The 26,150-nt window shown below is 36.1% G+C and overlaps 1 protein-coding gene across 1 annotated transcript in view; it reads right to left on the bottom strand.

Moving 5' to 3' along the window:
- The window catches only part of LOC105255939, a 41,191-nt gene extending 16,290 nt beyond the window's left edge, over positions 1-24,901 (bottom strand). Inside the window, exon 1 of the mRNA XM_011265489.3 lies at positions 24,397-24,901. Coding sequence (XP_011263791.1) covers positions 24,397-24,475 — 79 coding nt within the window. The 5' untranslated portion in view covers positions 24,476-24,901. The remainder of the gene's footprint in view (positions 1-24,396) is intronic.
- Positions 24,902-26,150: the final 1,249 nt, after the last annotated feature.

Consider the following 26,150-nt stretch of genomic DNA (forward strand, 5'->3'; position numbering starts at 1 on the left):
ATATTACATTAATACATCGATGCACGTGTATGATAGGAGATTCGATTTTTCGATATCTCTCGAAGATATCCGCAAATTAATATCCCGCTAGTGAATTTTTTGCAATATAACTCATTCTTTATGTATTGTAATTCTTTATGTACATGACATTACGATGCAATATAATTAAATGTTAGATATGAGATAAATACACGCAGATTTTATCACGTCTAATGTAAAAATATCATAAATTAAAATAAAATAAAATTTATTTTTTATTTTTTTATTTTTTCATTAAATAATCAGTTTCTTGTAATAATAAAGCTTTTCAAACTGATTAAACGATGTGTTTCCCCTCGAATGTAATTTGGCTATAAAATCTGTAAATCATAAACACGTCAAAATTACCATATATCTAACGTGGGATTAACGTGTGGCTTTTTCATTCTCTTTTATCCCTTAAAATCCTCTTATCAAGCGCCGAACTTTGACGATTGACAGAGAAAGGGGATAATCTCCTCTTCTTTTTCTTTTCATATTAATTTATTTGAAATTTCAGCTTTACAGATATGCATTTTAAAACTCATAATTCTCTCGATCAAAGATACGGTTAAATAAAGAACAAATTTACTTTCACGAATCTAAAATCTTATTTGCTCTCGCGTCTCAAAATTGAATTTATTTTCTCATCGATTTTTCAAACAAAAATACATACCAGATTTATGCTTTTTCGAAATCATCTTATATCGAGTACAGTAAAGATGAATAATACTCTTTTTCTAATCAGCAGCGAAGTATTAGTCATATGTCAAAAAAAAGATACCATTATAAATATATAAAAAACATATGATTAATATATGTCAAAAAAAGATACGATTAGGTGTATATAATTCGCTGGTCGGTGTGAACGTCACTGTAGAGCATACACATGGAGGGAGGGGGGGTCGATCGTCGCAATGAATTACAACGAGCCCAGTCACTGTGTGAATGACTCACCGAGGTACTCTAGTCGCCGCCGCCGCTGCTGCTGTACAGCGTACGCGTCACGACCGATAAAAGGCTCTCTCCGGCTCTCCTTGCGCTGGAAAGAGGAATTTGAACCGCCGAGAAGGGAAGTGAATAACCACGGGAGATCTCGAGGGGGCATTAGGATGCCCGGGTGCCCCGACGAAGGGGGGGACACAGACTGGTTCGACCGCGAATTATGAATCATCGAAATACCATACCGGCGTGTCTAAAGCGCGCTAATAATCGTGCGGATTCCGAGTAAAATCCAGGGGGGCTAACGGCATCTTCGGCGCGCGAGAATAGTCGAGAGCCGCAGATTAGCCCGAGCGAAGGAGGAGCAGAGAAGAGGAGGCGATTACAGCGATGACGTGGACGCTTGTGCGCTAATTTCGGCTGTAAAAGAATGATAAGCTGCACCTCTCCTCTCTCGTATTCGTCACCTTCGAAAAGTATTTAAAAAATGTTGAACGTTTCCACGAAAGGATAATGTAATCTCCGTTAAAATGTCTTTGAATTATCGGATACAGCAAACACTTTGGAAACGTCATTGCTACTGCACATAATGGTTTTATCACAAATACACAGATCTTCGAAATTTATCATGTACGAGAGGAGAATTTTACTTTAAAAAAAAAAGCATAAAAATTTTGCCTCGAAAATATTCGACACGATACGAGAAACTGTTACCTAGATAAATTTTATGGGTAAAAGAACGTAACATTTTTTTTCAAAGTCTGATTGAATAAAGTGCGATATAAATCTGCGATCTCTTGCATAAAATTACCACACAAATAACTGCGTATATCTCGCTTATTGCAATTTAATTATTAGTATGATTAAACGTACGGGAAAATGTCGGGCATGTGTGCGGTATTCGCTAATTGACAGCCAAGGGTTAATGCAACAATTCGCAAACGACGTGTGTTTCTGCCCGTTGGGTCCGACGCGGCATTAATTACGTTACACAAACGTACTGTTATATTTAGCGGCGCCGGTATGTGCGTACAACGCGTACACACATGCGGGATTTTCCGATGAACCTAACCGTATACGCGCCACGCGAATTCCCCGTCACGAATTCCTGCAACGCGAATATCCGACGCTCTTACGCTGTCGAGGACACGCGTAACGTCGTAAGAGAAACACGCCTCCTCTCCTTCAATATTACTCAAGGCCAAAGAAATTTGCCGCTCGAGCTGGTCGGTTTTTATATGCGTAAATCGCGTGTCGCAAAACTGCGAAATGAAACCCGCGACTCGATTAAAGCCCGCGTTTTACACGCAAACCTATTTTAATTTTATAAAAATAGACTTTAATAATAATAATAGAGTGTTTGTTGTTTGCAGAAAAAAATGTTTTTCGCATATTGTAAGATGGATCGGAAGATACATCATGTGTGAAATCTGTTTGGAGAATAAATTGACACAAACGTCGCCCAATTTCGTCGAAATAAATTCATCAGTTTGTTTGAAATTATTAATGTTCTATTTGCGCGGAAAATTCTTAACCGAGAGATCGATGCATCGAGTGCGTAGCGCTCTTAACTCCGATACCTTCTCGTGTATGTATGTACCTTTCACCGGCTTCGATAAGGAATTATATTTAAACCAACGACACGTAACGCCGAGGGGAATGAAGAAATCGCGCGCTTTTATCGCGATTTATCCGCGTTCGCGCAATGCAACGTCGTAATTGCGTCAAAAACAGAAAGACATATTGCACCTCTCTCTCTCTCTCTCTTTCTTCGCAATTTCTTTATTTTTTTTTTGTTTATATAATTGTCCCCATTTCATGGAGAGAATACGCATTTAACGCGCGATTGTTGGACTAGCAGAAAAATGTTTTCTTGTTTCTTATTCTCGTAGCAATTATATATATAAAAGCAATAGTGGGTAATACGGGCAACCTTGCATAGAATGCTCTCCTGCTATTATTCTCGGCAAATTAAAACAGAAAGACAGCTCACTGACAGCAAAAATCAGACGCCTCTCGATTCACGAATGCTTGGAATCGGAAACTTTCTCAGTCTCGGAATGAAAATGTGCGGCGCCGCCGCTCAAGAAGGCACGTGAGGTATTCAACATTGCTCGTCTATATACGGGGTGCTCAGAAACAATACCCATTTCGATTAAAATCAATGTTTTTTGACAGAAAAAAATTTTATTCTATTAAATGCTATTCTGTTTACATTTTAATTTGTTTCATAATGCAAGTAACATTATTTTCTTCCAAGTTCTTGATTTTATTTAAGTGTACAGTAAAACTGTTTGAAAAATTTTACCTTTTACACATGGAAAAAAATTTGTAAAAATAATCCTACTTAATCCAAGAATTTTGTAAAGATTAAGAAAAAATCAACTCAAATCGAAATCTAAATTAATCATCAATATAGACTAATACTTTGGCGAATATACGATGCGAATTAAAAGAATCTATTGAAGAAAAGGTCATTTTATTATCTAATCTTTATTTTTTGAATTAATAAACTAAAAATAATTCATTGATGACATTTCTGTTTTTACTTGTAATTTAGAAACTATCCTTAACTATTTAGAAACTATCCTTAACTATTTTTATAAAAGAATGATCGATTTTAAATTGCTCAAAGAATTCGTAAGCAAAATCGCTATCATTTGTTGAACACTCTGCGTATACAGGGCATAAGATAATATCATCACGTATAGAGAGGCAAAATAATTATTAATCGTAGTCGAGAATTGCACCAGTAGTTGTTAATATCATGAAAGTGCATTTCTGGGAATCGTTCTCGATTTCTTCGTCTGGGATAGCACTCTATTAACCCTCGGAATATCCGAGAGAGTGAATCGTGATCGTTGTTACATTCCAACCAAATTCATTGTCAGAGACATACATTAAATACTAAATACTGCGAATACTAGAGGAGCGTGTATTCTGTTCTTTGACTGAATCAATAAAAATATCATTAATCATTATTAAAAAATGTTTTGCTCCTCCGTTTTATGTTTTATTCTACTGATTCCGGCAATAAGATTTTGCTAAGAAAATTAGTAATAAAGTGTTACATATCTTTTGTTAAAAAAAATTCAGACATTTCTTCAACAGAATATACAGTTACATCAATTCTCAATACATAATTTCATAAATAAGATCCATTTTTTAAGATATCACTGATTGAAGCAGCCATCATCTCTGATTTCTTCGGTGAGATTTCACTGACTTGCAGCAGTAGGTATACTTATAACGGATTATGAGATCGTTAGCGGTCATTCACTACTATTCAGCGATAACGCACCAATTCCATTTAAGAGAGCGAATGTAAGTGTTGCACGATTATCATTATTAGATGATAGCTACCGATACCGATCGTGCATACCAAATTCGATAGCATCGGGTTGGAATCGGGGAGAAGAGGAGGGAGGAGGGAGGGGGGAGGGAAAATTGCGGCGTAGAGCTACGAGAGATCGTTTCTCCATCGGCGCCGCGACGGTTTCCTTTTCCCGCATCGGAAAACTTTCTCGAGATGCAACGATCTCGCTCGTTATACACATATATGCGTACATGTATATTCGCAGAAAGTCTATATATAGCGTCGCCGCTAATACGCGTCCGTAATATCGCGACCGGGAGCCCCGACGAGCTCGTAAGTAATTGCGGGCGTAAAATCCGGTTCACGGCGACGGCATTGCCGCGAATACGGCGTTATTATCGGCGGCCGATCGGAAGCTGGCCGGATAGGAGGCTTTCGATAAATACGCACCGTCGTCCCGCGGTCGAATTGCGTGTCCTTGATACGTCCGAGCCTTACTCCAGAAACGGTGAACGCGATTCGATGGAAAAAAAGATCCGGGATTTTTGGACGGCCGTGTGCAAGAATGCGCGACGTGGGGCCCCAAAATTTCATGCGACGCTCGTCGAAGAGGCGAGATTTCTCCGGAAATCCATTCCAAGTGCCTGTTTGAATCTAACGATGCCGCATTCCGTCGATAATCCTCGAAGAAAATGAATGAGACGTCTCAGGGAGAAGAAAAAGATTATTTCCTCTTGTAACGTCATAAAATGCTGTTAATGTAGAGATATATTTTATTATTTTATTATTTTATATATTTGAATATTTTATGAGATTCTATATTTAGATTTGATATTTAATATCACAGCAATGTGAGAGACGTGATACTCTTTTTAGAAAGAAACAATAAAATAAATTAGAGAATAAAAATAGTGAGATGCTCGTAAGATAAGAGAGTATCAAGGTCAACAATATCACAGCTCGGATTCACGCGAAGAGAAGAAAGTATCGGGTTTCCGTAAATACTATATATTTAACGAAGAAGTTATACTACGATCCCATTGTTTATTGATTTGTCTTAATAAACGCTGTAAAAAAATATATTCAAAATATGTGAATTATATGTATAAAAGGATCTATCTTTATGCATAAATATATATATAACATTAATTATTTTAAGAATGTAATAAAATATTAAAATCTGATATATCTCTTTAATAAAATTGCCATGAAGCATTTTTCTTCTTCAAATATATTTATATATTCTTCATATATATAGACTGATAAATTATGTAATTAAAATTTCTTTCGCTGTCGATATAAAAAGTAACATTTTACCGTTGTAGGAAAAAAAATATAAAGGAAATAAAAATTGCATTATTTTTTAAATAAAAATATGATTTCTCAAATAATTAAATCTAACATGAATTAGCTTTCGGAAACCATCGTCGACTTTCTGCCCTGTTGAGGATGAGAACATTCTTCTAGATATTGTATCTCCCAGATATTGTATCAAGAAACTGAGAATAATCTATTTCTCGCGCGATAGAAACGCACGTTGTTGTTTTTGTTCTATAGTCCTATAAAAAAACCATGTGTCGCGATCCTCTCCTGGGAGAAACATTATAAACCTATCATTAGAACTCTCGTATCGAGGGCACTCAAGGAAAGGCACTCATCGAGTCGCGCTAAAAATATACGCCAAATAAATCTTGATCACGCATCCGAAACGGGGCCCTTCTTCCTCGTACATCGGCTCTGTATGCGATGCCCTCGCTGCAATTTGATCGTCAATTAACCCTTGTACTATCAAGAGGGGTCCGCCCGGACCCCATAGCGGGATTTCATTCAGCGATGTTTTTAGCATCGCACTCGAGAGAGCGCGTCCGCCGTCTTTTTATACCTTATTCAGATAGAGGATCGCGAGGCAATTCTCGTTATCCGCGTTCCAATAAACGAATGACATTTTACGAGCATTATTATCCGTGTTTTTAACACCGATTAAAATCTCTTAATCAAATGAAATTAATGTAGCGCGACTGTCGTTCGACTTACGGAGCAGCAGCCATAAATACGGCGAAGAGGAATAATAAATTAATTAAACTTTACGTTCCTCGTATATCTCTACGTATAATTTATTCAAATTTGGAAAAAAATTAACGCGTTATATAAATTTCGATCGATTAAAAATAATCCATCAGGATCTCGACGCGATGGACGGACTCCTGTCTCTCCTCCCCTTCCCGGAAAGCGGAATTCATCGCGTAACGTGGAAAGAAAAGTACACGCAGAATAACGCGTGCGGTAGGAGATGGCGCCAATCCGCGTCCCCCCGCACCCCCGCGTCGCCGCCGCCGCCGCCGCGGCCCTCGAAGTGACTAAAATATTCGGGTCTTCATTCTTCAGTTTCACCAATATCAAGTAACTGCACATTGCCTTACAAAGATACGAAATGGCCTCTTTAAAATTGATCGATCCTTTCGGAAAGCAGATTACACACATGCTTCTGCGAGAGATACGAATCTCTCCTCCCTCATTTTATGTTGTACGATTTATTTCATTTTTTCGAAGATATATTTATCTCAGGATATATGCTTAAGATATCGGATATATGCTCAAGATTCTCGTTCAACGCGATAATTTACGCTTTAGATGATAAGCAAAGAATATTCGCGCGAGCATCTTGTCGATGCAACTTAGTATAATTTGAACTCGGAAATTTTTTTGAGAGAATTTAAATGTGCATGTAAATGAGATTCCATAATTAAAAAAAGCAGTTTCCGTACAATATCTCTAAAAGAGTGCAGAGAGTTGGCGATCTCTCAACGCTTGCCTGGCATAAGTAGCTACGCGCCTGTGTTCTCGGATGTAGTGTATTAGTATCCCCGAGTTATATACTTCGCGCGCCGCATAAAGATGAAGGGGGAAGGAGAGCGACAAGGAAAGAGCGCGGGGTGTGTTGCGCCTCGAGAGGAACGACGAGAGATAGAGAAAGAAAGTCGGCTGTGTGTCGGATGTCTGCTCGTTCGTCGCTCGGATGGATCGTTTTTCTCCGCGAGGAGCGGCGCGCATGGCGCCTCCGCATGGGATCGGCCGACCGGATCGCCGGCACCGGAGTCTTACCGAGAGTTGCGTGCTGCATCGCGACGAAAAAAGAATCGGGGAAAAAAAATACCGAGGCGAGCTCGAAAATGTTTCCCGTTCGAGGAAAATTGAGAGAAAAAAGAAAACTCTACTCGACCAGAGAGAAAGAATCTCGATCGACTTTGACATGACTTTATGTTTCTAAATTTTGATATATACAAATATAGTCGGCAAAGTCTTCTCCAAATTTTTCAAACATTTTAATATCACTTGTCGAAATGCGTATTTTTATCGCTGTACTTATAATTACCGTCTATGTCGGTCAAAATCAATCTTGCTCCCTTTTAAATAAAGTTAAATAATTTAATTATTTAATAAAATTGAATTATTTAAATTTAAATAATTTAATTGTTCAATAAAATTTATAATTTAAATAAAAATAAAATAATAAAATTTAATTATTTACATTTAAATAATTTAATTAATTTAAATAAATTTAAATAATTTAATTTAATTAATTTAAATTTAAAAAGCGAAAAAGAATATACAGTTCCTGTTTTTATATTGCCAAATAAAAATAATAATTCTTTTACGAGGAGGGAGGAATATCGGGACGAAGATATCTGTGTAATAAACCGAAGAGAATGGAGTTATTATTTCCTTTCTCGCGAGAAAAATCTGTTCGGACGTAATACCGGTTTAAATTTACGCTTAAAAATAAGCCGAATCGGTAGCGTTGCACGCGTCCTTGGTTTCCAAAAAAGGATTCAAAGAGATACGATGATCACCGTCCGTTAACCTACAATTTTAAAAGCCGGTCACCTCTTTTCATTCAACCGCGCGACGCGAATAAATGAAATGAAGTGAAAACAATTATCAAAGCTATTTTAGAACAGAGATTAAAGGGATGAAAAACATTTCTTTTACATATCGCGTATATAAAATGTCTATAAAATGTTTATAAAGTTCCTAATTCCTGATGTTCAAACATTCTATTGCTTTCTTCATATACTTGATATAATTATTACATATCTTTTCTTTTATAAATTAATCTCATAAATATTACATTTTGGATTTTAATAATACATTATCTCGTTATTTTTATTGTGCGTTATTTGATTATCCTTTCTAATACAAGGCTAGAAAATCAAATGGTACTCTCTTAAATAGAATTATAATGTATTATTACTAAATAAATAGAAAAACAATAAATAGACCTAACCTAACCTAACCTTACTGATAATTTCAATTATAAGAATCAATTAATCGTAATGCCTGTTTAAAAAAATCAATAATATTTAAAAAATTATCTTGTAATATTATATATGAAATAAATTTATAGTAATATATTTTGTTAAAACATAATATCTGAGCTTGGTCAAGAATCTTTTTCATCTTTTTTAAGATTTATCACATCTTGAGAAAATAAAAAAATAATATGCATATAATTCTGAATTTTAATTATACATGTTTCATTTCAGATGTATGAGGATTTTTCTCAAAACAGTAAAATTAACAAGAAAATCTTTAAAAGCTATATTTTGTAAACATGTAGATTATTACTAATTTTTTAGTAATATTTTACTGCTATAATCGTGGAATCTAAGATAAAGAAATAAATGTAAATCTTTTCATCGTAGCTCGGTTAAAATATTTGCTGATCTTTGATTTAATTTTATTGTTACTATTTTAATTACTGAGATTTTCATTGATTCAGTTTAAGAGAGTAGATTTTCATAGCCTTGTCCTTTTAACATCGAGAATTTTTCATTCGATATGACGGAACTGATTGAGGCGCGACGGGCAACACAAATCAGCTGATCGTCGAGGAAATGAGCTTAAAGCAGTTTCCAACTACTAAGTAATTCGATCGGCTCATTATATCGAAATCCACGTCCTCTTTGATACTCTCTCCGTAATCTTTTGCCGCGAAAGAGGAGCGATGAAAGTGATTTCTCGCGCATCGAGATCGCGACGCGAATAACGATGGCCTCCTGGATTCTATTTCTTCTCTTCTACGCGAACAAGAATGCGTTTTCACTACATGTGATGCATCTGCTCGCATCTACTCGAGATTTTTTGGATCGATACAAAGCCAATTCACACGTGTATCTGCCCGAAAAGTGATTATTACAATTTCTTTCGATTTATTCGTCACACAAAACTTGCTCCATTTTTTCTTTATTTTTTGCCATTAACTTGAGCTGGACAGTGTCAAGTCTCAGACGCACAACCATCGGTTCTGTTTGAATACTTGGGCGACCCTGAATACATGATTATGTGACGAAGATAATTAACGGAGACAATGCTGGCGTTATCGCAATAAATTTACAAGTTCCCTGAAACGCTTAGATTAGATCGACGCTCGTGGCATGATTAAAAGACAGAAACAAAACCGATTGGCAACAGTCACGGTTTCTTGAAAACTGGGTTGGGCGAATCGAGCAATTCAATTGTTACCCTGACGGGAGTCTAATTAGGAATCTATCATACGTGGCAATTATAATGGTCGCGCGCGTAAAATTATTACTCCGATACCGATGCTTTCTAATTACGAAAATCGTTGTAGACGGCATACGCCGGGAACATTGCAACATTTCTCTCCCTCTCCCACCGTGTATTAATACTATATTAATAGTGGAATCGACTCACCCAGAACCGCGTCAATTGCGAACGTTTATGCGATTTTCGCGCAATTAAATATCCAGCTATATATGTATAGAAAAGTTTATAAATAAATAATTACTCGTTCAATATCGCATATTAGGTCTTATCGCTTGAGCAAAATATAGTTTCAACTGGTTTGCCAGAAAGAAAAAATTTGTCCTTTTTTCATCGCTTTCTCAAAAATATCTATTAAAAGAAAATGTTTTATTTGCTATATCATGAAAAAAAAAAAAAATATATATATATATATATATCTATATATAAATCTATATATATATATATATATATATATATATATCTATATATAAATTTAGAATGCTCTCGATATAACATGATTTTTATTATATTTGCGTAAACACACGGAGATAAGATCGGAATCGTTACTGCACATTTTGTAGTAGATAAAATAGAAGCGAGAAACTATTTATAAGTATCTATGTACAAATTATACCTTACTACATGATAATTTTTATATGTATATCTAGTGAATATAATTGCATGTTTTTAGCTACAATCTCCGTAAAAGTTGAGAGTAACAGTCAATGTAGGTGCATTTAGCCAATTAGTTTTGTATAATTAAACTTAATAAATATTAATTAAACTTAATAAATTTAATTATGTGAAAGACGTTTTATTGCTATTTCTGATATCGATTTAGGTGAATTTAAATTTGCGACACAATTTCAGGAAGAGATTCTAATTATGCAAATTGAAAACCATCTATCTACTCAATCGAATTAATTGTGAAAATATAAATATGACATTGTAATATTTTTTTATAATAATAAAATCAATTCTCACTCAATTTCATCATTGAATATAGCAATAATCCGGAAAGACAATATCTATTATCTTCGATGATTTTACGATGATTATTAATTAAATGGATGTTTTACTTTAAAATATCAAATCTATTTTATAATATTATTATGTGATGTATCGGCGTGAATCCGATACTTTCTGCGATCGGATTTTCATGCGTGTCCGTGTATTTTTTACGCGTGTGACGCTTTTAATTTCATATGCATTCGAAAGTCGCGAAGCAACCATATGATCTATATGGTGCTCGGTTTCTATCATGGTGCTACCGATCGGAGCATTCTCCTTTTCTCACATACTCGTACATACGTGGTCGAAGAACAATGACGGTCAATTGTCGCAATTAAAACACCGAGTTTACCGTACGAATCAGCAACGCAGCTGTTCGAAAGCGCCGGTAATTTTCGACCAGTCGCAATTAATTACGTCACGACACGATGCGGGAAAGTCTTTCAGCTATCATTGAACAAACAAGCTTACGTAAGGTTCTTGAAAAATGAAACAATAAATTTTGACGTTAATCTTATACTTAATGATTTAGAAAACTCTTAAATAATATATTTACGCACAATATTTATTAAATATAATTGAAGATTATTTGATACATTTTCAATCGAATTCAATTAATTCACATTTAATTCAATCTAATTCAATTTTCTTGCAATATATTCCATATTTAATTCAAATCTAATTCAATTTTTCCACAACAGATCTCATATTTAATTCTATTCTATTACAAAAAATAATTATGCGTTTGTTTGTATTCTTCGATAAAATAATAATCATGAAAATATCAGTTATAATGATTTCTTAATAAAAACAAATTTAATGTAAAATACTTTCACACAAAACACCGTATGAATATAATAATAAAATGCAATAAATATCGTAAACATTGTAAATATCGTATACGTCTTTTCTTTTCGAATTTGACGAATTTAATTTCTAATTATTGTCTTAAAATATAGTATTTCCATTTGCCAAATTTTTATATAAAAAAAGAATAAAATAACTGAATAGTCTTTTCTTTCTCTTTAGTTTTTATATATCTTAAACTGTTTAACAGATTGTAACGAAACGAGGATATATCAATTGTAGAGACATATATCGCGCAATTAAAATAGAAATATTGATCAAAATCGCTCTGTAGGATGCGTTTTATTTTTTGTATCGTTCGTAAATCGAAATTACGCCATATTTACGCCCACGTATTAGGCGTATTGAAACTCGGATAAATCAAATGATACATCTGAAGTGTCAGATTCGACGAGAAGATTGATATTATTGTGCCTGACATCTCATACTGCATACAATCATTATCTTATCTCGCAAGGATGTGTTGCGATACTGCGTTTGTTTACAAGCATAGTCGATAAATGTATCGGCATTAGTATTGTATCTTCTTGAAACTATATTTAAACTAATTGCAGCGTGACCCTTTGAGTATATCTGCCATTCGTCTAAGGCAAGGAAGATAAAAGTATCAAATATTTTTTAAATCTTTATGTACAAAATGGCATGTACAGATTTCTTGCGACTAAAAACACTAAATTTTTAATAATTAAAGATTGCAAATTTTTAAAACCTACACAATATATATCGTTAAATATAATATTAAATATATAATCATTAAATATAGATAAAAATGTTGAATTTATGGACGAAATTTTTGTAATTCGTCTCATTGCCCTAGAAATTATTAATGTACACTGCCGGCCAAAAGTTTGGATACACTTGTCTAACTTTCGGAATTTGTACTATCGTAACTGTAATAAGAAAAGGAAAGAAGTTGATGGGACTATTGTCAATATGTTCTGGCCACCACAATCCTCAGATCTAAATCAACATACAATCTGTCGTCAAACGTCAAAAAAGCGTTTGATACTTTTATATCAGAAATATTTAAAAAGTTGAATTTTTGTTTAATTTAAGTTTACTTATGTATTATTTAAGTTTTTATAACATAAAATAATTATTTAAATATAAAGCTATTCAATAAAAACATATTTTCCTTATAATTTCTGATTTTTTAATAGTGTATTCAATTTTTGGCCGGCAGTGTATATTTTTTTCCCACTAGTCTTTTCAAGACGCTCGATTCTTATCCCCCGAACAACAAATAAATCATGTTGCACCGACTAGAAGATATTAGCTAATCCAACCATTGACATACGTTTATGGCGGTAAAACAGTTGGTTCACACAAAGGACATTCCATTCCGTCTTACGTCGTTCACGTTGATCTTTGTGCCACGATAGTTGCAATTGTCTTAGTATAGTTGTCTGAAATATTCAATACTTTCAAATCCAAGATATTTCTAATTGTCTCAGAACTGATTATGCGCGATACGTGGTATAAAAAATTGAATTGTATCAGAATCTTATCTTGTCGATATTTATATTTAATACTTATATATGTGTAATATCTTGTGTAAACTGAGATGCGAATTTATTCTTCAATGTATTTATAAGTGTGTTAATTAATTTAAAAAATCAATTAATTCGTCAAGCAATTGTCTGTTAAACGGAAAATTTGGAAGTAACTAAGATTATTTCTCTTAAATTTATAATCTCGAATTTTCAAATAAAGATAAAAAACTAAACGAAAAATTTGGAATTAAGATTATTTCTTTTAAATTTATAATCTCGAATCTTCAGATAAGGAAAAAAAATTAGGATTCAAAAATTTATTTGACGTATGTTAACGTGTTATCGTCCCAAGACTTTGAATTACAAAGTTTCAATTGCACCCCGAGTCGATTGAAGCCCATGCAACATGAGCGATCTGAATGCGAGAGCGAGTGATACCACAGCCGAGGGTTAAATCCAGCGGTACCAAGAATCATGTAATATATGATGACACGCATAACAAGACTATCATCAGCGAAGACGCTTTTTGCGCGACGCGCTATGAATATTGAACAAGGACTCACGCGTCCGTAATAATAAAGGGGCGTCTGTATACCGTATATTATATAGCGGAAGAGCGGAATACATACATCTCGCGCATGGAGATAGACCTCGAGATATCGCCCACAGTATCTTCGAAACCATCTGATGATCGCAGTTTATTAATGAAACTCGATTTGCATCGATTTGCTCTGCGGCGACAAGCAGTGGTTATAATTTGTGTTGACCAATATTTAATTGGTACCACAAGAAATATTAGTCGGTAAAGTATGATTCAGAGAAAAGAATCGAAAGCGACATCCTTTTACACTGGTTAAACTTTAAATCATAACCAACGGAATAAAAGATCAATAGAAATAATAATAAATTTGAATTATAGTGACGTTATATTAAAGTTCACAAATCGCATTTCCGAAAACACAATTAATTTTTAAGACAATTATGAACACTTATGTCTCTTGCGAATTCGGATGATATTATTTAATATTATTTTTATTATTTGATATTATTTTCTAATAGTCAATTATTTGCGAAGCGACATAATCATTAAAATAATGTAATTCTGTAAAACATCATTTTTTTCTTCTCTCTCGGACAGGGACTAAAAATGAGATAAGATTTCAAAGGTTTCTTCTCTACGAGCTCTTTTTCTTTCCTTCAAAAAAATTAAAAAAAAAAAATGAAATTGCCTCTTTCTCTTTTGTCGAGGTCGCGTGCATCTCGAATAAATTCTTCTAATGCGGTTTCCCCGACGTGTTAGGAGAATACTTTATCTCGCGAGATGTGCTGCCACGCGATGCGGTCTGGTTTCGCGGCGGCACTTTTCCGCGCGGTCAACTGCGAGAAGCAAAACCGGTCTGGAACGAGTCCGCGAAACGACGACGGAACAACGCGACACGCGATGTCGTCGTCGGATTTCGGCGATTAATTGTTTTAAAATTGCCAGATCATTTATCCTGCAATTTTTCACCGTGTCAAATACCTTCCACATATTGGTGGTGAAAATCTCACTTAAAACATTTTAATATCAACAAATGAAAATCAATTTAATAGAGTCAGGAATCATTGCACACGTGCGTAATGTGATTAATATTCTTTTGCTAACTGTCTAGGTCTAGAGTTCGATTCTCTTGCTGTATATAAAAAAATTATACTTTCTAAGATGATGCTACCTATGTACAAAGAGGTTTCAAGACCTAATATGTAAATGTGTCTATTCTGGTTAGCGGTTGCGGATTTCTCGCACATTTTATTATATGCGAAGCTTTTCACGATTTTCTAAACAATATTTTACATTTTTATTCGCATTTTTTGGCTTCTATATAACAACAAATTCATTCGATCGATTGTAACGTGTGATACAATTACCATAAAAAAACAAGAAATTATTCTTTTAATATTCTCTTGACCTATGTGGCATCTCTCTCTCTCTCTCCCTCTCTCTCTTTCTTTGAGATACTCTGAAATTATTTTGGTTCTTACTTGGTTGGCAAGCCTGGTCGCTGTCCTTACACCCACGACTGTCGCACGATATAATAGGAGCGTAATCGTATTCGAACGCGCTCGTGACCTCCAACAAGTTTTCTTTTACATTTTCTTTCTTTGTCTTTTGTCGCTTTCTGCGATCAAGAACCATCGCAAGAATTTCCCGGCTGATTGAAATCGAAAAGATCAATTTATTTAATTCAAAAACACGTGTGAATATTAACGTTAAAACATTTAATGCATTTCGTCCACGTGAAATTTGGTTCTAAAAATTTTCATCCATATATACAGTAATACATTGCAATATTTTTTAATTACCTTTTCTTTTAATAATATGAATATATTGTCAAGAAAGTCAACATGTATTTCTATTATTATACTTTATCATTTTTTATCATATCATTTTACGAGATTAGTTTGCGTTCGACTCGACTTCGATATTTTGATGCCGCGAGTTTCATCGACGATTATTTTCGCAAACGGAAATTAATTCACACCCGTAATATATATTGCATCGTTGAGTAACGCGTTGGCCAAACAGGTTCGATCATGAGACGTCCTTCTTTTCAACTTTGTTTACTGTTACGCCACTGCACAAGCGATGTATTTCACCTCCCACGTGTCCCGCGCGATCAGAAATCATGTGTACAGAGTGATTCAAAAAAAGAAAATAAAAGTGACAAAAGATGCTCTCACATCGAAATACGAAATTTATTATTATTATTAAATCATCATAAAAAATCATACTTTTTATACAATTTGTTGATTTTTTAAACTTTTTGGAAATCGACTTTGAATCTCGTGAAATACTTAATTTCAAGTTTCATAAAAATTCCATTAATAATAAGAATATTTAAATAATGAGGAAAGACAATTATTAGATGTATCAAAACCATGTGTTAATCAATCGGCATTAAAATAATTGTCACTGTTTTTTTCGCTTTAATTAGGATCTACATCTCATCTTATTAGAAAAAGAGTACGCGACTTCTCGGACACCGCGTATATCATACTTGGAGAAACTGTTCTCTAAGAAAAACAACTAAACAGAGATAGTCGAGAGACCAGTTCAATTCTTTTTAATATCATAGATAACCTGATTTTCCAACACTGTCAAAGTCTGTCGAGAAAAACACACTTGGTTGAAAGATAAAGAAGATAATAATAAATGAAGTCGTATAAATGAAATTCCATATTACACTTATTGACAATGTCGGTCAATCTTCTCCCGGGAAACGCAAAAAGCCGCACGTGCCCACAGTTTCCTGCGGTCCTGCGATCCAAGATCTCGCTTATCCGCATGTCGCGATCATCGCGGCGAGGAACTGATTATGGGTGCGTGCTGCATCCGCGGTGGTCCTGCGTGAAAGGAACGGAGTGGAAAGGAAGCGGAACGACGTGTGTTGTTGCACTTTGCGAACTCGATAGAACACGCGCTTTTCACCGTTAGTCGACTGACAACTGCCTTCCAGAGACGAAGGAGTATCGGTCAGTCGTGCTCCCCATCCATCGAATCGCTGCACGTTCAGCTCTAGTCGTGAATTTTATTTTATGAATAATTTGTCGAAGAAAAAATTAAATTCTCTTTACTGATTGAACGCTCTCGAGTCGAATAAATCCTCGATCTATTTAGTGGAAAAAAATCGTACATTGAGGAAATAATTTTCAAAAATATTGTTTTATTTCAATTTACACAAATGATTCTTAAAAAAGATTCGTCGATATATCTATCTTTGACGGCGCCCCTTAAAGAGTCGAGAATACAAATTCGGAAAAAAATCATAGTCGAATAATTTCATATAAGATTCGATTTTTAATAAAGAAAGACAAATGTCAAAGCGCCACATCGATTTTTAAGTATGCAAGAGACGCACGATGAAGAGATTTAAATCGACTCGTAGTATATTCGTGTCGCGGTCTTTTACGCGCGGTCGACGGCACGAAAGGCGCGAAAGGGATGGAGATCACAATGCGCCGGGCGTGACGTTATTTGCGAGCCGCAAATTGATTTCAGGCTGTCCGGTCGCGGCCTTTTGGCACGCGGGAGTATCGCTTTGTGCAAGGCGACACCTTCCCAGAAATGCAATCTCGGCGGCACACGTGCGACTTAGAAAACCGCTCCAACCTCGCTCTCTCTTTCTCTCTACCTGTCCGTATCTGCGCGCATACGTGACCGTCCTCCGCCCCCGCGCGTTAACGTTTTAATAACGTGAAAAAATAGTTCCGATGCGATTACGCAATTTAATATTTCTCCTTTTCTCTCTCGATCTAGAACAGTTACAATCCTCGATAATATTCTCTGAATATTGTACTCTGAATGTACTCTGAAGGTGTAACGCTCGTTAAAAGCCCTGCCTTTGCCCTGGTTGCAACTAAATTAATCAGTCAGACGAGCGCCGACAGGCCAATTATATACGGCGCGGATTCCATTTGCGATTCCAGAGACTCGACAGGTAAATCCGCCGCGGGCGGCTCTAAATCAACTACCTCGCGTAATTATACGCGAGTCGTATGTCGCGCGAGTCGTATGTACGTCGACTCATTTAATTCGCGCAACATCCGGATCTGATCCCTCGGTACAGCTACAGTAGCATTCGGATATTCATAATGTATGTAAATCCCACCGCGTAGTTACGCGAGTGATATATCTGAGATATTAATTACGTCCCGTTATCTTAGAATCTGATAACGTTATATGGTTCGCACTCGGTCTTTAGTCTGTGATACGTACTATTATTATATCCCGATGGTTTTCAAATTCTCATTGCGATTAAGGTAAATTTTTAACAGTGTTATCTCGGGCATCTTGCAAGATCTTTTTGCTGCTCGAATCCAATATATTACTTTTTTCCGTGATAATCGATTAAAGTTGCGTTAAGAATGCCATTATATTTTGCATGATATTAAATACTATGGCAAAAAATGTCAAATTTAAATGAAACGAAATTGTAATATGAAAAAATCACGATTTATCAAACAAATAAAAAACAATTCAATAAATTATATAAACAAATTTTTCTATAAAATAAAGTAAATTTTGCGAATTCTTTTTATCTTCTTCGTTATTTCTAATTAATGAAATAAAAAATAAAACAGGGACTTAACTTAAAATGTGGATGAGTTAACTATCACTTTTTAACCATCACTTGAGAAATGATAATATTAAGCGGAATTATTATCAAAATTTTTAGAGAAGTTTATGTCGTAAGAAAGCGCCGAGATTGAAGATTGTTCGTACCGATTAGCAGCTCATACGAGGACATAACGTTCACGCGAGTGTACAGAATGCACGATTTACGAGTGCGTTAACACTTTCGTTGCACGTTGGCGACACGCCGCAAGTTTTTCTCGACCCGCCCACGAATGTCGAATCGATTGGTCTCGAAGTAAGAGGTCAACATTTTCTCAAGAATCTTTCTCGAATCGCTTTCTAGGATATTTGAATTTTGGCCATTTTGATTTCTTATCCGATCAAAAAGTGCAATCTATGTAAGAGAGTTGTTAGATTATTTTTCGCATCCGTCGCATAAATTTGACAAAAAAATGCGTTTCCGAGAAATCCTTTTATGAACGATAATATCTAGAACGCGCTAGAGAGTCGCTCTTTCACGCGACTCGGTTTCCGCACGTTTTATCAGCATTTAAAGTGTCGCGTCTCGCACTTTCGCAATCTTCGGGAAACATGCGTGACATTCGTCAAAATATACAAATGACGATGCGTAAACCCAAGCTAATTATTCCGGTCATGTTTCGACATGTCGGTCGTCCAGCGCCTGAATCTCATTACGACATGTCTCGTGACATATGCGGCCCATTTACTTTAACTCTGTGAAAAATATTTATAACCATCCGAACGCTTTCTCGCGCGTGTTATTACGTATCTTTTTCCCTCCGCATGCGCAAGACGCGGCAGTCAAAGTGTCAAAAAGCTAGATATCTAGGAATAACTGTGCGCTTTACACGAGTACATAAAAAGGACAGGAACGAAGGAAGCTGAAAAGGGCAAACGAAAGAGAAGATAAGCGGCCTTGCATAGATAGACTCCATAGACTTCCATAGACGGACGCCACGGGTCAAAGATCGAATGTGTCGGCTAATCTATCCGTCAGATCTCGATCCCGCGCGATTCCGGATTCAGCTGTTGCGGAGCCGGAGCAGACGCGGAAAAGGGGACCTTCGTATCTCGATCCGGCGACACGAGTCGCCCCCTTCCTTGTTTGCGCGATCGACTACACGTATGCACGTGGCTGTGTGTGCGTGTATATCGATACACACGCACATGTAAAACCGGATATCTCCGCCAGCCGAGGGGGTTTAAAGCCGCGGAGATGCCTAATGTCGCTACTCGCTACGATTCCCTTATACGTTTAAGCAGAATCGAGATAAAGGTTCGTTCACACACTCCATCGTGGCCGATTCAAAGCCGCGCTCGCTCGCTTCCTCAATTTCGTTAATGAGGAAGACGGTGCACGATCGACGAGGTAAAATGTCGATATATTGAATGTTGCGAAAGAAATCTATTTCGCTATCTCGTCGAAGTTTATACGATTGAAGTTTCTCGCTCTCGATACAAAGAGTTAATAAATCCCTTTAAACGCGGGGAGAAAAACAGACGAGATTGATCACGTCATTGTTATAATAACTAGCTTGTATGTATCACGCAAGCAGGAGAGTGAAAGGGGTTGAGGGTTTCATGTTTCTTCGTCAAGTGAAACGAGCGGCGAAAATCGTATCGCGCTTTGCGTGGGTGCGGATGCAATCAAGAGCGGAGATACGAGTTCGCGTGAAGAAGAACAAAGCCCGCAAACATCCTCTTTTCCCCGTCATAAGCGACGAATGTCGAAACGCAAGGGAAAGGAAAAGGATGAAAAGAACACGACGATCCTATTTAGATAATGCGTTATCCAGCAGCTCACATCGTCAACAAAGAATCGCGAGAAACGGCAGCTAATATTGCCACAATAATTGCTGTTCTCGTCGAGAAATGGCTGAGTAAAAATTTGAAAAAAGAAAAGAGAGATTGAATTATAACACAATATAAGATTTGAGATTTTTGTCTTTCAATTTGTAAATATTGATTATCAAGTTAAATCTTTATTATAAAAAAAAATAATACGATTAATCAATTTTACTCGAATTTAGCGTTATTTGTTTCAATTTCTAAATTTATAATTTATTAAATTTTAAAATACTAATATCTCTCTTATTCTTTCATTAATAAAACAAAATAAATATTTTTAATTTACATAACTTTCGTTATTTTTATTATTAATCTTTATATTTATATTTTTTTTAATTTTCTTTTAATTTTTCCTTGAAATAATTTTTATTCAGGGTGCAAAAAAATCCCATTCCAAAAAAATTGATAGAAAAATATGAATAAAAGATTGATAAAAAATAATAAAAGATATAAAACATAATAAGATAGGAAATTTGAATAATAAAATTGATTACTCTTATTATTTCAATAATTAGATATAAATGTAACAAACATCGTTTCTGTGTTCCTACATGGATTGTTGATAACGCCTTGTTGTGTACGCGCATGCGAGGTTAATCTGTTTAGGATTAAATAGAAGAAGGCAAAGAGACGAGGAGACCACTCTCGGCGGAGACGTACACGTTCTGGTCTCGCGAGCGAACCTGCGCCGCCGCGGGCGATGCGATTCTCCTTTAAAATTTCTGCACGTGCAAGCGAGGCCGCGGGAAATCAAGTTCAATGGCGTCTGGGATGAAGATCTAAACTGGCCGCGTACACGCGTGTACATAAAAGATACATAGTACACGCGTAAGAGAGCCTACCTCGAAGAAATGCGTCGTGCAACTTTTCGCAAATAGTCGTATATAAATGTACATATATCTCTCCCCCCCCTCTCATCCACGTGTACAGATCACAATGTACTACGCGTAGTAGCCTTTTTTATTATCCTAATGATACTAATTATCTTTCTGTAACGCTATAAATATAGATGCGTGTTGTACTGCATTTGTTGTATAAAGTCTCATTTCCCGTGATTAAATTTCTCTTTAATTTCTTTATACTTTATGAGAGAAAAATTTTGTTAGAGAGAATAGATATATATATTATTATATATTAATCGGTCATATTATATATATTTATATATTTTATTAATTTATTATTAATATCTCGATATTTTTATTTTTTTTTTTCATGCAAGGATTTTTGATACATTTTTGTTTTGATATATTAATTTTAATATTCCCAACAGTTTCTAATTTATATATATATATATATATATATATATATATATATATCATTGTAACTAACAATAAATTAAAATTAGATAAAATTAATTATTTGAAATTTTAGCTAAATGTAAGATTTATTATTTTTTGGTTTCCCAGAATTTTAGTTTGCAAAAAATCAATTTTTTCCTTTCACCGGGTGGAAAATTATTAATATCTCGACATTTTCGTTAAAGAAAAATCGATTCCGGATTAGTCCAGAAAGCCCTTATCAAACTGATATATGAGTTTTAACGCACCATTTGATAAATCGAAAATGCTGATAATAACAATTATCAAGCCAGAGACAAGAGACATACTCGCGTGTTTATTAAACGGTAAAGAGTCATAGCACGACTCGATAACGTTTCGATAAATCTCTCGCGATCGAAAGATTTCCGGCGTTTGTTACGTTCTCTCTCGGGTCGCAGAACCAGAGAAGCGAGAAGCACGCCTACGCCAGCAGGCGAAGCCCACGCTATCAGGACCGTAAGTATCTCGGTCTGGTGTGACCGAGATGTCGTGCGCGCCGGAATGTCCATTGCACAAGTCGATATTTATTCCGAACGAATCGCGGAAATACCCGTCGCGGAAGGATCGCCGCGTTTAAATGCGATCGCGTTCCTCGATTCGGCGAACGACGACTGGCCGCGCATCGAGATCGAGTACACGCGGTCTTTTATTCGCCTCAGCCTGCACGAGAGCGAGTATGCCATACGGTATGCAATTTGTCTCGCTGCTCGTAAACGGATAACGTTCACTGAAATTCAAAGTTTTAAGATACTCCAATCTCTATCACACGCGGATAATTAAAACGCTCTTTTAACCGTATACCTTATAGATCTTCGAAAAGTTACGACTTGAAAACTTCAACGTCTCTCGGACGCTTTACGAAACTTGAACCTTCGACATTTAGTTTCGAGAAACCAAAAGGTACTACTGATTTCGTGTGACCATATTTAGAGAAAGCGCGAGTCACAATACATATTCTAATGTACTTTCCAAAGTACGACGGCCGTTTTTGTGCGTCGAAAAGACTGGAGCAGCTTTTTGGAGAGATCCGGACGCGCGGAGAAAAAGAGAGAGAGAGAGAGAGAAAGAGAGAGATCGAAACGCTCGAATTTTCGTTGCGACATGACGTTGCGGTGCGTAAAAGGGCAAGAATACACGCACACACGCACGGAACGCACGCGCGTTCGGTCGTCACTCTAAGCTGCATCCGGCAAAGCGGCGGTTTTTTGCGACACGCCGGGTATTGCATCCTCAAGTTCTGCGTCACTTGTCCCTTGGAAGTGGTCGGACAAAGTCTTCTCGCCAAGAGTCGCAAATTTTCGCGCGTCGAAAGATCCGAGGATCGTTTCCCGTCATATTCAATCTTCTACTATTGTTGTAGACCCTGCTTTCGAATTTCGTTCTCCTTTGTTTTTTTTTAAGAACAACTATTTATATTCATTTCATTACGGATGATCTGTACGCGAGAGAATCGCGACTCTCCGGCGGTTTTATTTATCACAGGCGATTAATCCCGCCGACTCTAACTTCTCCGAGTTAGCTTCTCGACCTTCTTACAGGAGCCTCGCTCTGCGCGCGTAACGTCTCAATTACGCTTTTTGTCCTTACGAAATAGCATACATTTTCCGCGGCTACAGACTTTCTAATTAAAGAGAAGCGCCGAGCGAGCGCTCTCTTCGCAAGATCTACCATGGTTAAATTAAAAGGATATTTGAAGAAAAATACATTGCCGAGAGAAGCAATATTGATTCATCAACGAGATCAATTTCTTTGCATCAAAGGAAGAACTTGAATTCTGAATTCGTCAAAAAATTTTATCAACAGAAAGCGTACGATTTTTGAATCGTATTGAAATTGTGTATGAAAAAGAGATGTTTATAAACTGTTCTTTTTTTTTGATATATAAGAATTTAATAAAATTTACATATTTTGTGGTGGCCAAATGTTATGATTTCGAAAAAATATACTTTCTTTTTGTTTGAATGCAATGTCATCGAAAACTTTAGAAATTTGTTCTAATGTTTTAGCACTTTGTATACTATATAAGAGTTGAAAGAGTTATTATATCGATCAGTTTATTGTCTTGTCTCATTGAAATTTTAATGCATCTAGTCGAACATTGTATATACGTTATTTATATTATAACATGTTTCATTGTAATTTATTCTAACAATATTTATGAAAGTACAAATGAAATATGTTTACGCTCTTGTACTTGTAATTATATTTAATTGATATAAAATGATTGAAAAATTTTGATAATATAAAAAAAAGTGCAAATGTCTTAGCTTTTCCCTCTTTAAAAAAAGTACAAAAGTCTTAGCTTTTCCCTCTTTAATATAGAAAAATTACAATTATCCGAATTTTGTAAAAATATAGCTTCTTTCATTTGTACATGTTCCAATATGTCTAATAATATATTTAATTAGATTTTTAGTTTATATTTTAATTATATATATTTTTATTATAATAGTATTTAATTTGACTGTCCTTTTTCTCTCTCTCTTTTCTTCATAAATATTTTTAAAGCTATTTTAAAAATCTTGCGTGTAGCGCGGGAAATCTGCCCAATTGCACGCATTTCAAATTGGTTAAACTCACTGGACGAGGAGACGGAGGGAGAGAGAGGATAAGACGATCGCGTTATTAGACGCAATAAATGCGCGCGATGAGCCTCGAGACGCGTATTAATTCGGGTCGTTTACGTTTCGAAGGCAATACAAGTGCGTGCTCGCACTTGTATTGCCTTCGCGTCATATACGAAATATACAAGGCGAGACACGTGTCGAAAAAAAAAATAAAAACAATAATACATATACAATCGAGGCGCATGCGCGGTCGATCTAGGATTAGGATCTAGTTTTTCGAGAATAAACGAGAGGGAAAAAATAAGATTAAATAGCGCATTTTTTCACTCACCGTAGAAATCCTCCCAGCTAACCGATTCGGAGTCGGAGTCCACGGCGTTGGCACTCACGGTCTCCACCTCGCTGCCCATCGCGGCGTCCACGGCGATGATCCCTCGTATCTTGTGTTCCGTCGAGCGTTGCGTTTACTCGCGTGACGTGCAGTCGTGATTGTCGCGCGATGACGTCTCGCCGGATCCCTCCGAACAGGCTCGGTGACACATCCATGAACGCGCGGGGACCGACATTGTCTTTCGCGAGACACTGGGAAGAGAATCACGCGCGCGTCCGAACGAGGGTGAACGAAGCAGCGAGACGCGCGAAGCGAGCGGACGTGAGCGACGGACCAACACGCTGCGCCGGACGGATCGCGACTGGCACCACTGACTGGAACCAGAACTGGATCCTCCTAGCGCGCCGAAACTCGCGCTCGAGGAGGGTGAGGCGAGATCGTAAAACCGACGTCGGATTCGGACGGCACCGACGCTCGACGCGTCCCACGCGACACGCTCGCAGGATGAAGCGCGACTGACAGGACAGCGGCGACGACCTGACGCGATCGGCGCGCGTCGTCCGAAAATTGTCGAGGGTGAACGATCGCGCGGGCCAATGAACGCGTTTCTCTCAATTTTGTGAAACAATCTCCCCGATTTTGAATTCTTTCCACACATTTATTTTAGTCTCTATTAAAGAAAAAAGAATGAACAATTATATACAAATACTTTTCAACGGATCCTTCAAAAAAATTTTTAATTTCTTTTCCAGATTTATTTTGGTTTATATTAAAAAAAAGAAATTTTGTTAAAGAAAAATTATATAATAAAAATATTTTTTTGAAGGATTTTCTTAATAATAAGACCTATGTTGGAGTCTTGATTTGAAAGGATATTGAATGATCTTAATCACGTTGACTTTTATTTTAGCATCGCACCGTTTAAATATTCCTGTGAAACTGTGTATTTGAATATATAAGATTCGAAAGATTTATATCCGAGACGTTTCGATGAGAAAGCGTGTAACTGATACGCATTGTATGGAATATCAATGACTACGGAGTGACATTGGAATAAAAAAATGTCCCGAAAATACTCCGGTATAGTTTAAAACCCGGGACATCGCGAAAGTGTACATTCTTTCGAGCCTTCACGCGTGTGGCTGCGTTTATTTTTCGAAGAAGCAACATGGAACATGCACTTACACGTGCGTATATATTAGGGGCACGATACGTCAACGGAATCGCCGCCGTTCTATTATTAGATGGCCAACGCTTGCATTCGACGGCGGGAATGAATGGAGAATGCACTCCCTGAACATTAGGACGTTGCTCCTTAATGTTCGCCACGAACAAAATTCAGTTTCAGAAAATTAATTTCAAAGTTTCAAGACTTTTTTTACTTTTCGAAAGTTTGTAGTCAATCTTTTCTATTATTAATGAAACTAAGCAGAGATAATTGTACAACAATTGCAGAGAGGTTTCCCTTCATTCGTTTATATTATTTTTTTAATTATTTTGGATCGAGATTTTTCTTCATATAAATTTGAATAATTTTTGTACTATCTCTCACAAACATAGCTCTTAAATCGCATTAATCTCTAAAATTTGCTTTACTATAAAACTGGAATTAAAAATCTCTATTAATAAGGAATATATTGTTGTTAATAAGAAACATTATTGTACTAATATCTTATTAATTTTCAAAAGAGAGATTAAAACGCATTTGTAGTTAATTTTTTTCTAATATTAGCATTATTTATATATTGCCTATT

The sequence above is a fragment of the Camponotus floridanus genome, unplaced genomic scaffold (genome assembly GCF_003227725.1).
Source record: "Camponotus floridanus strain SB8 unplaced genomic scaffold, Cflo_v7.5 scaffold16, whole genome shotgun sequence".
Lineage (NCBI taxonomy): Eukaryota > Metazoa > Arthropoda > Insecta > Hymenoptera > Formicidae > Camponotus > Camponotus floridanus.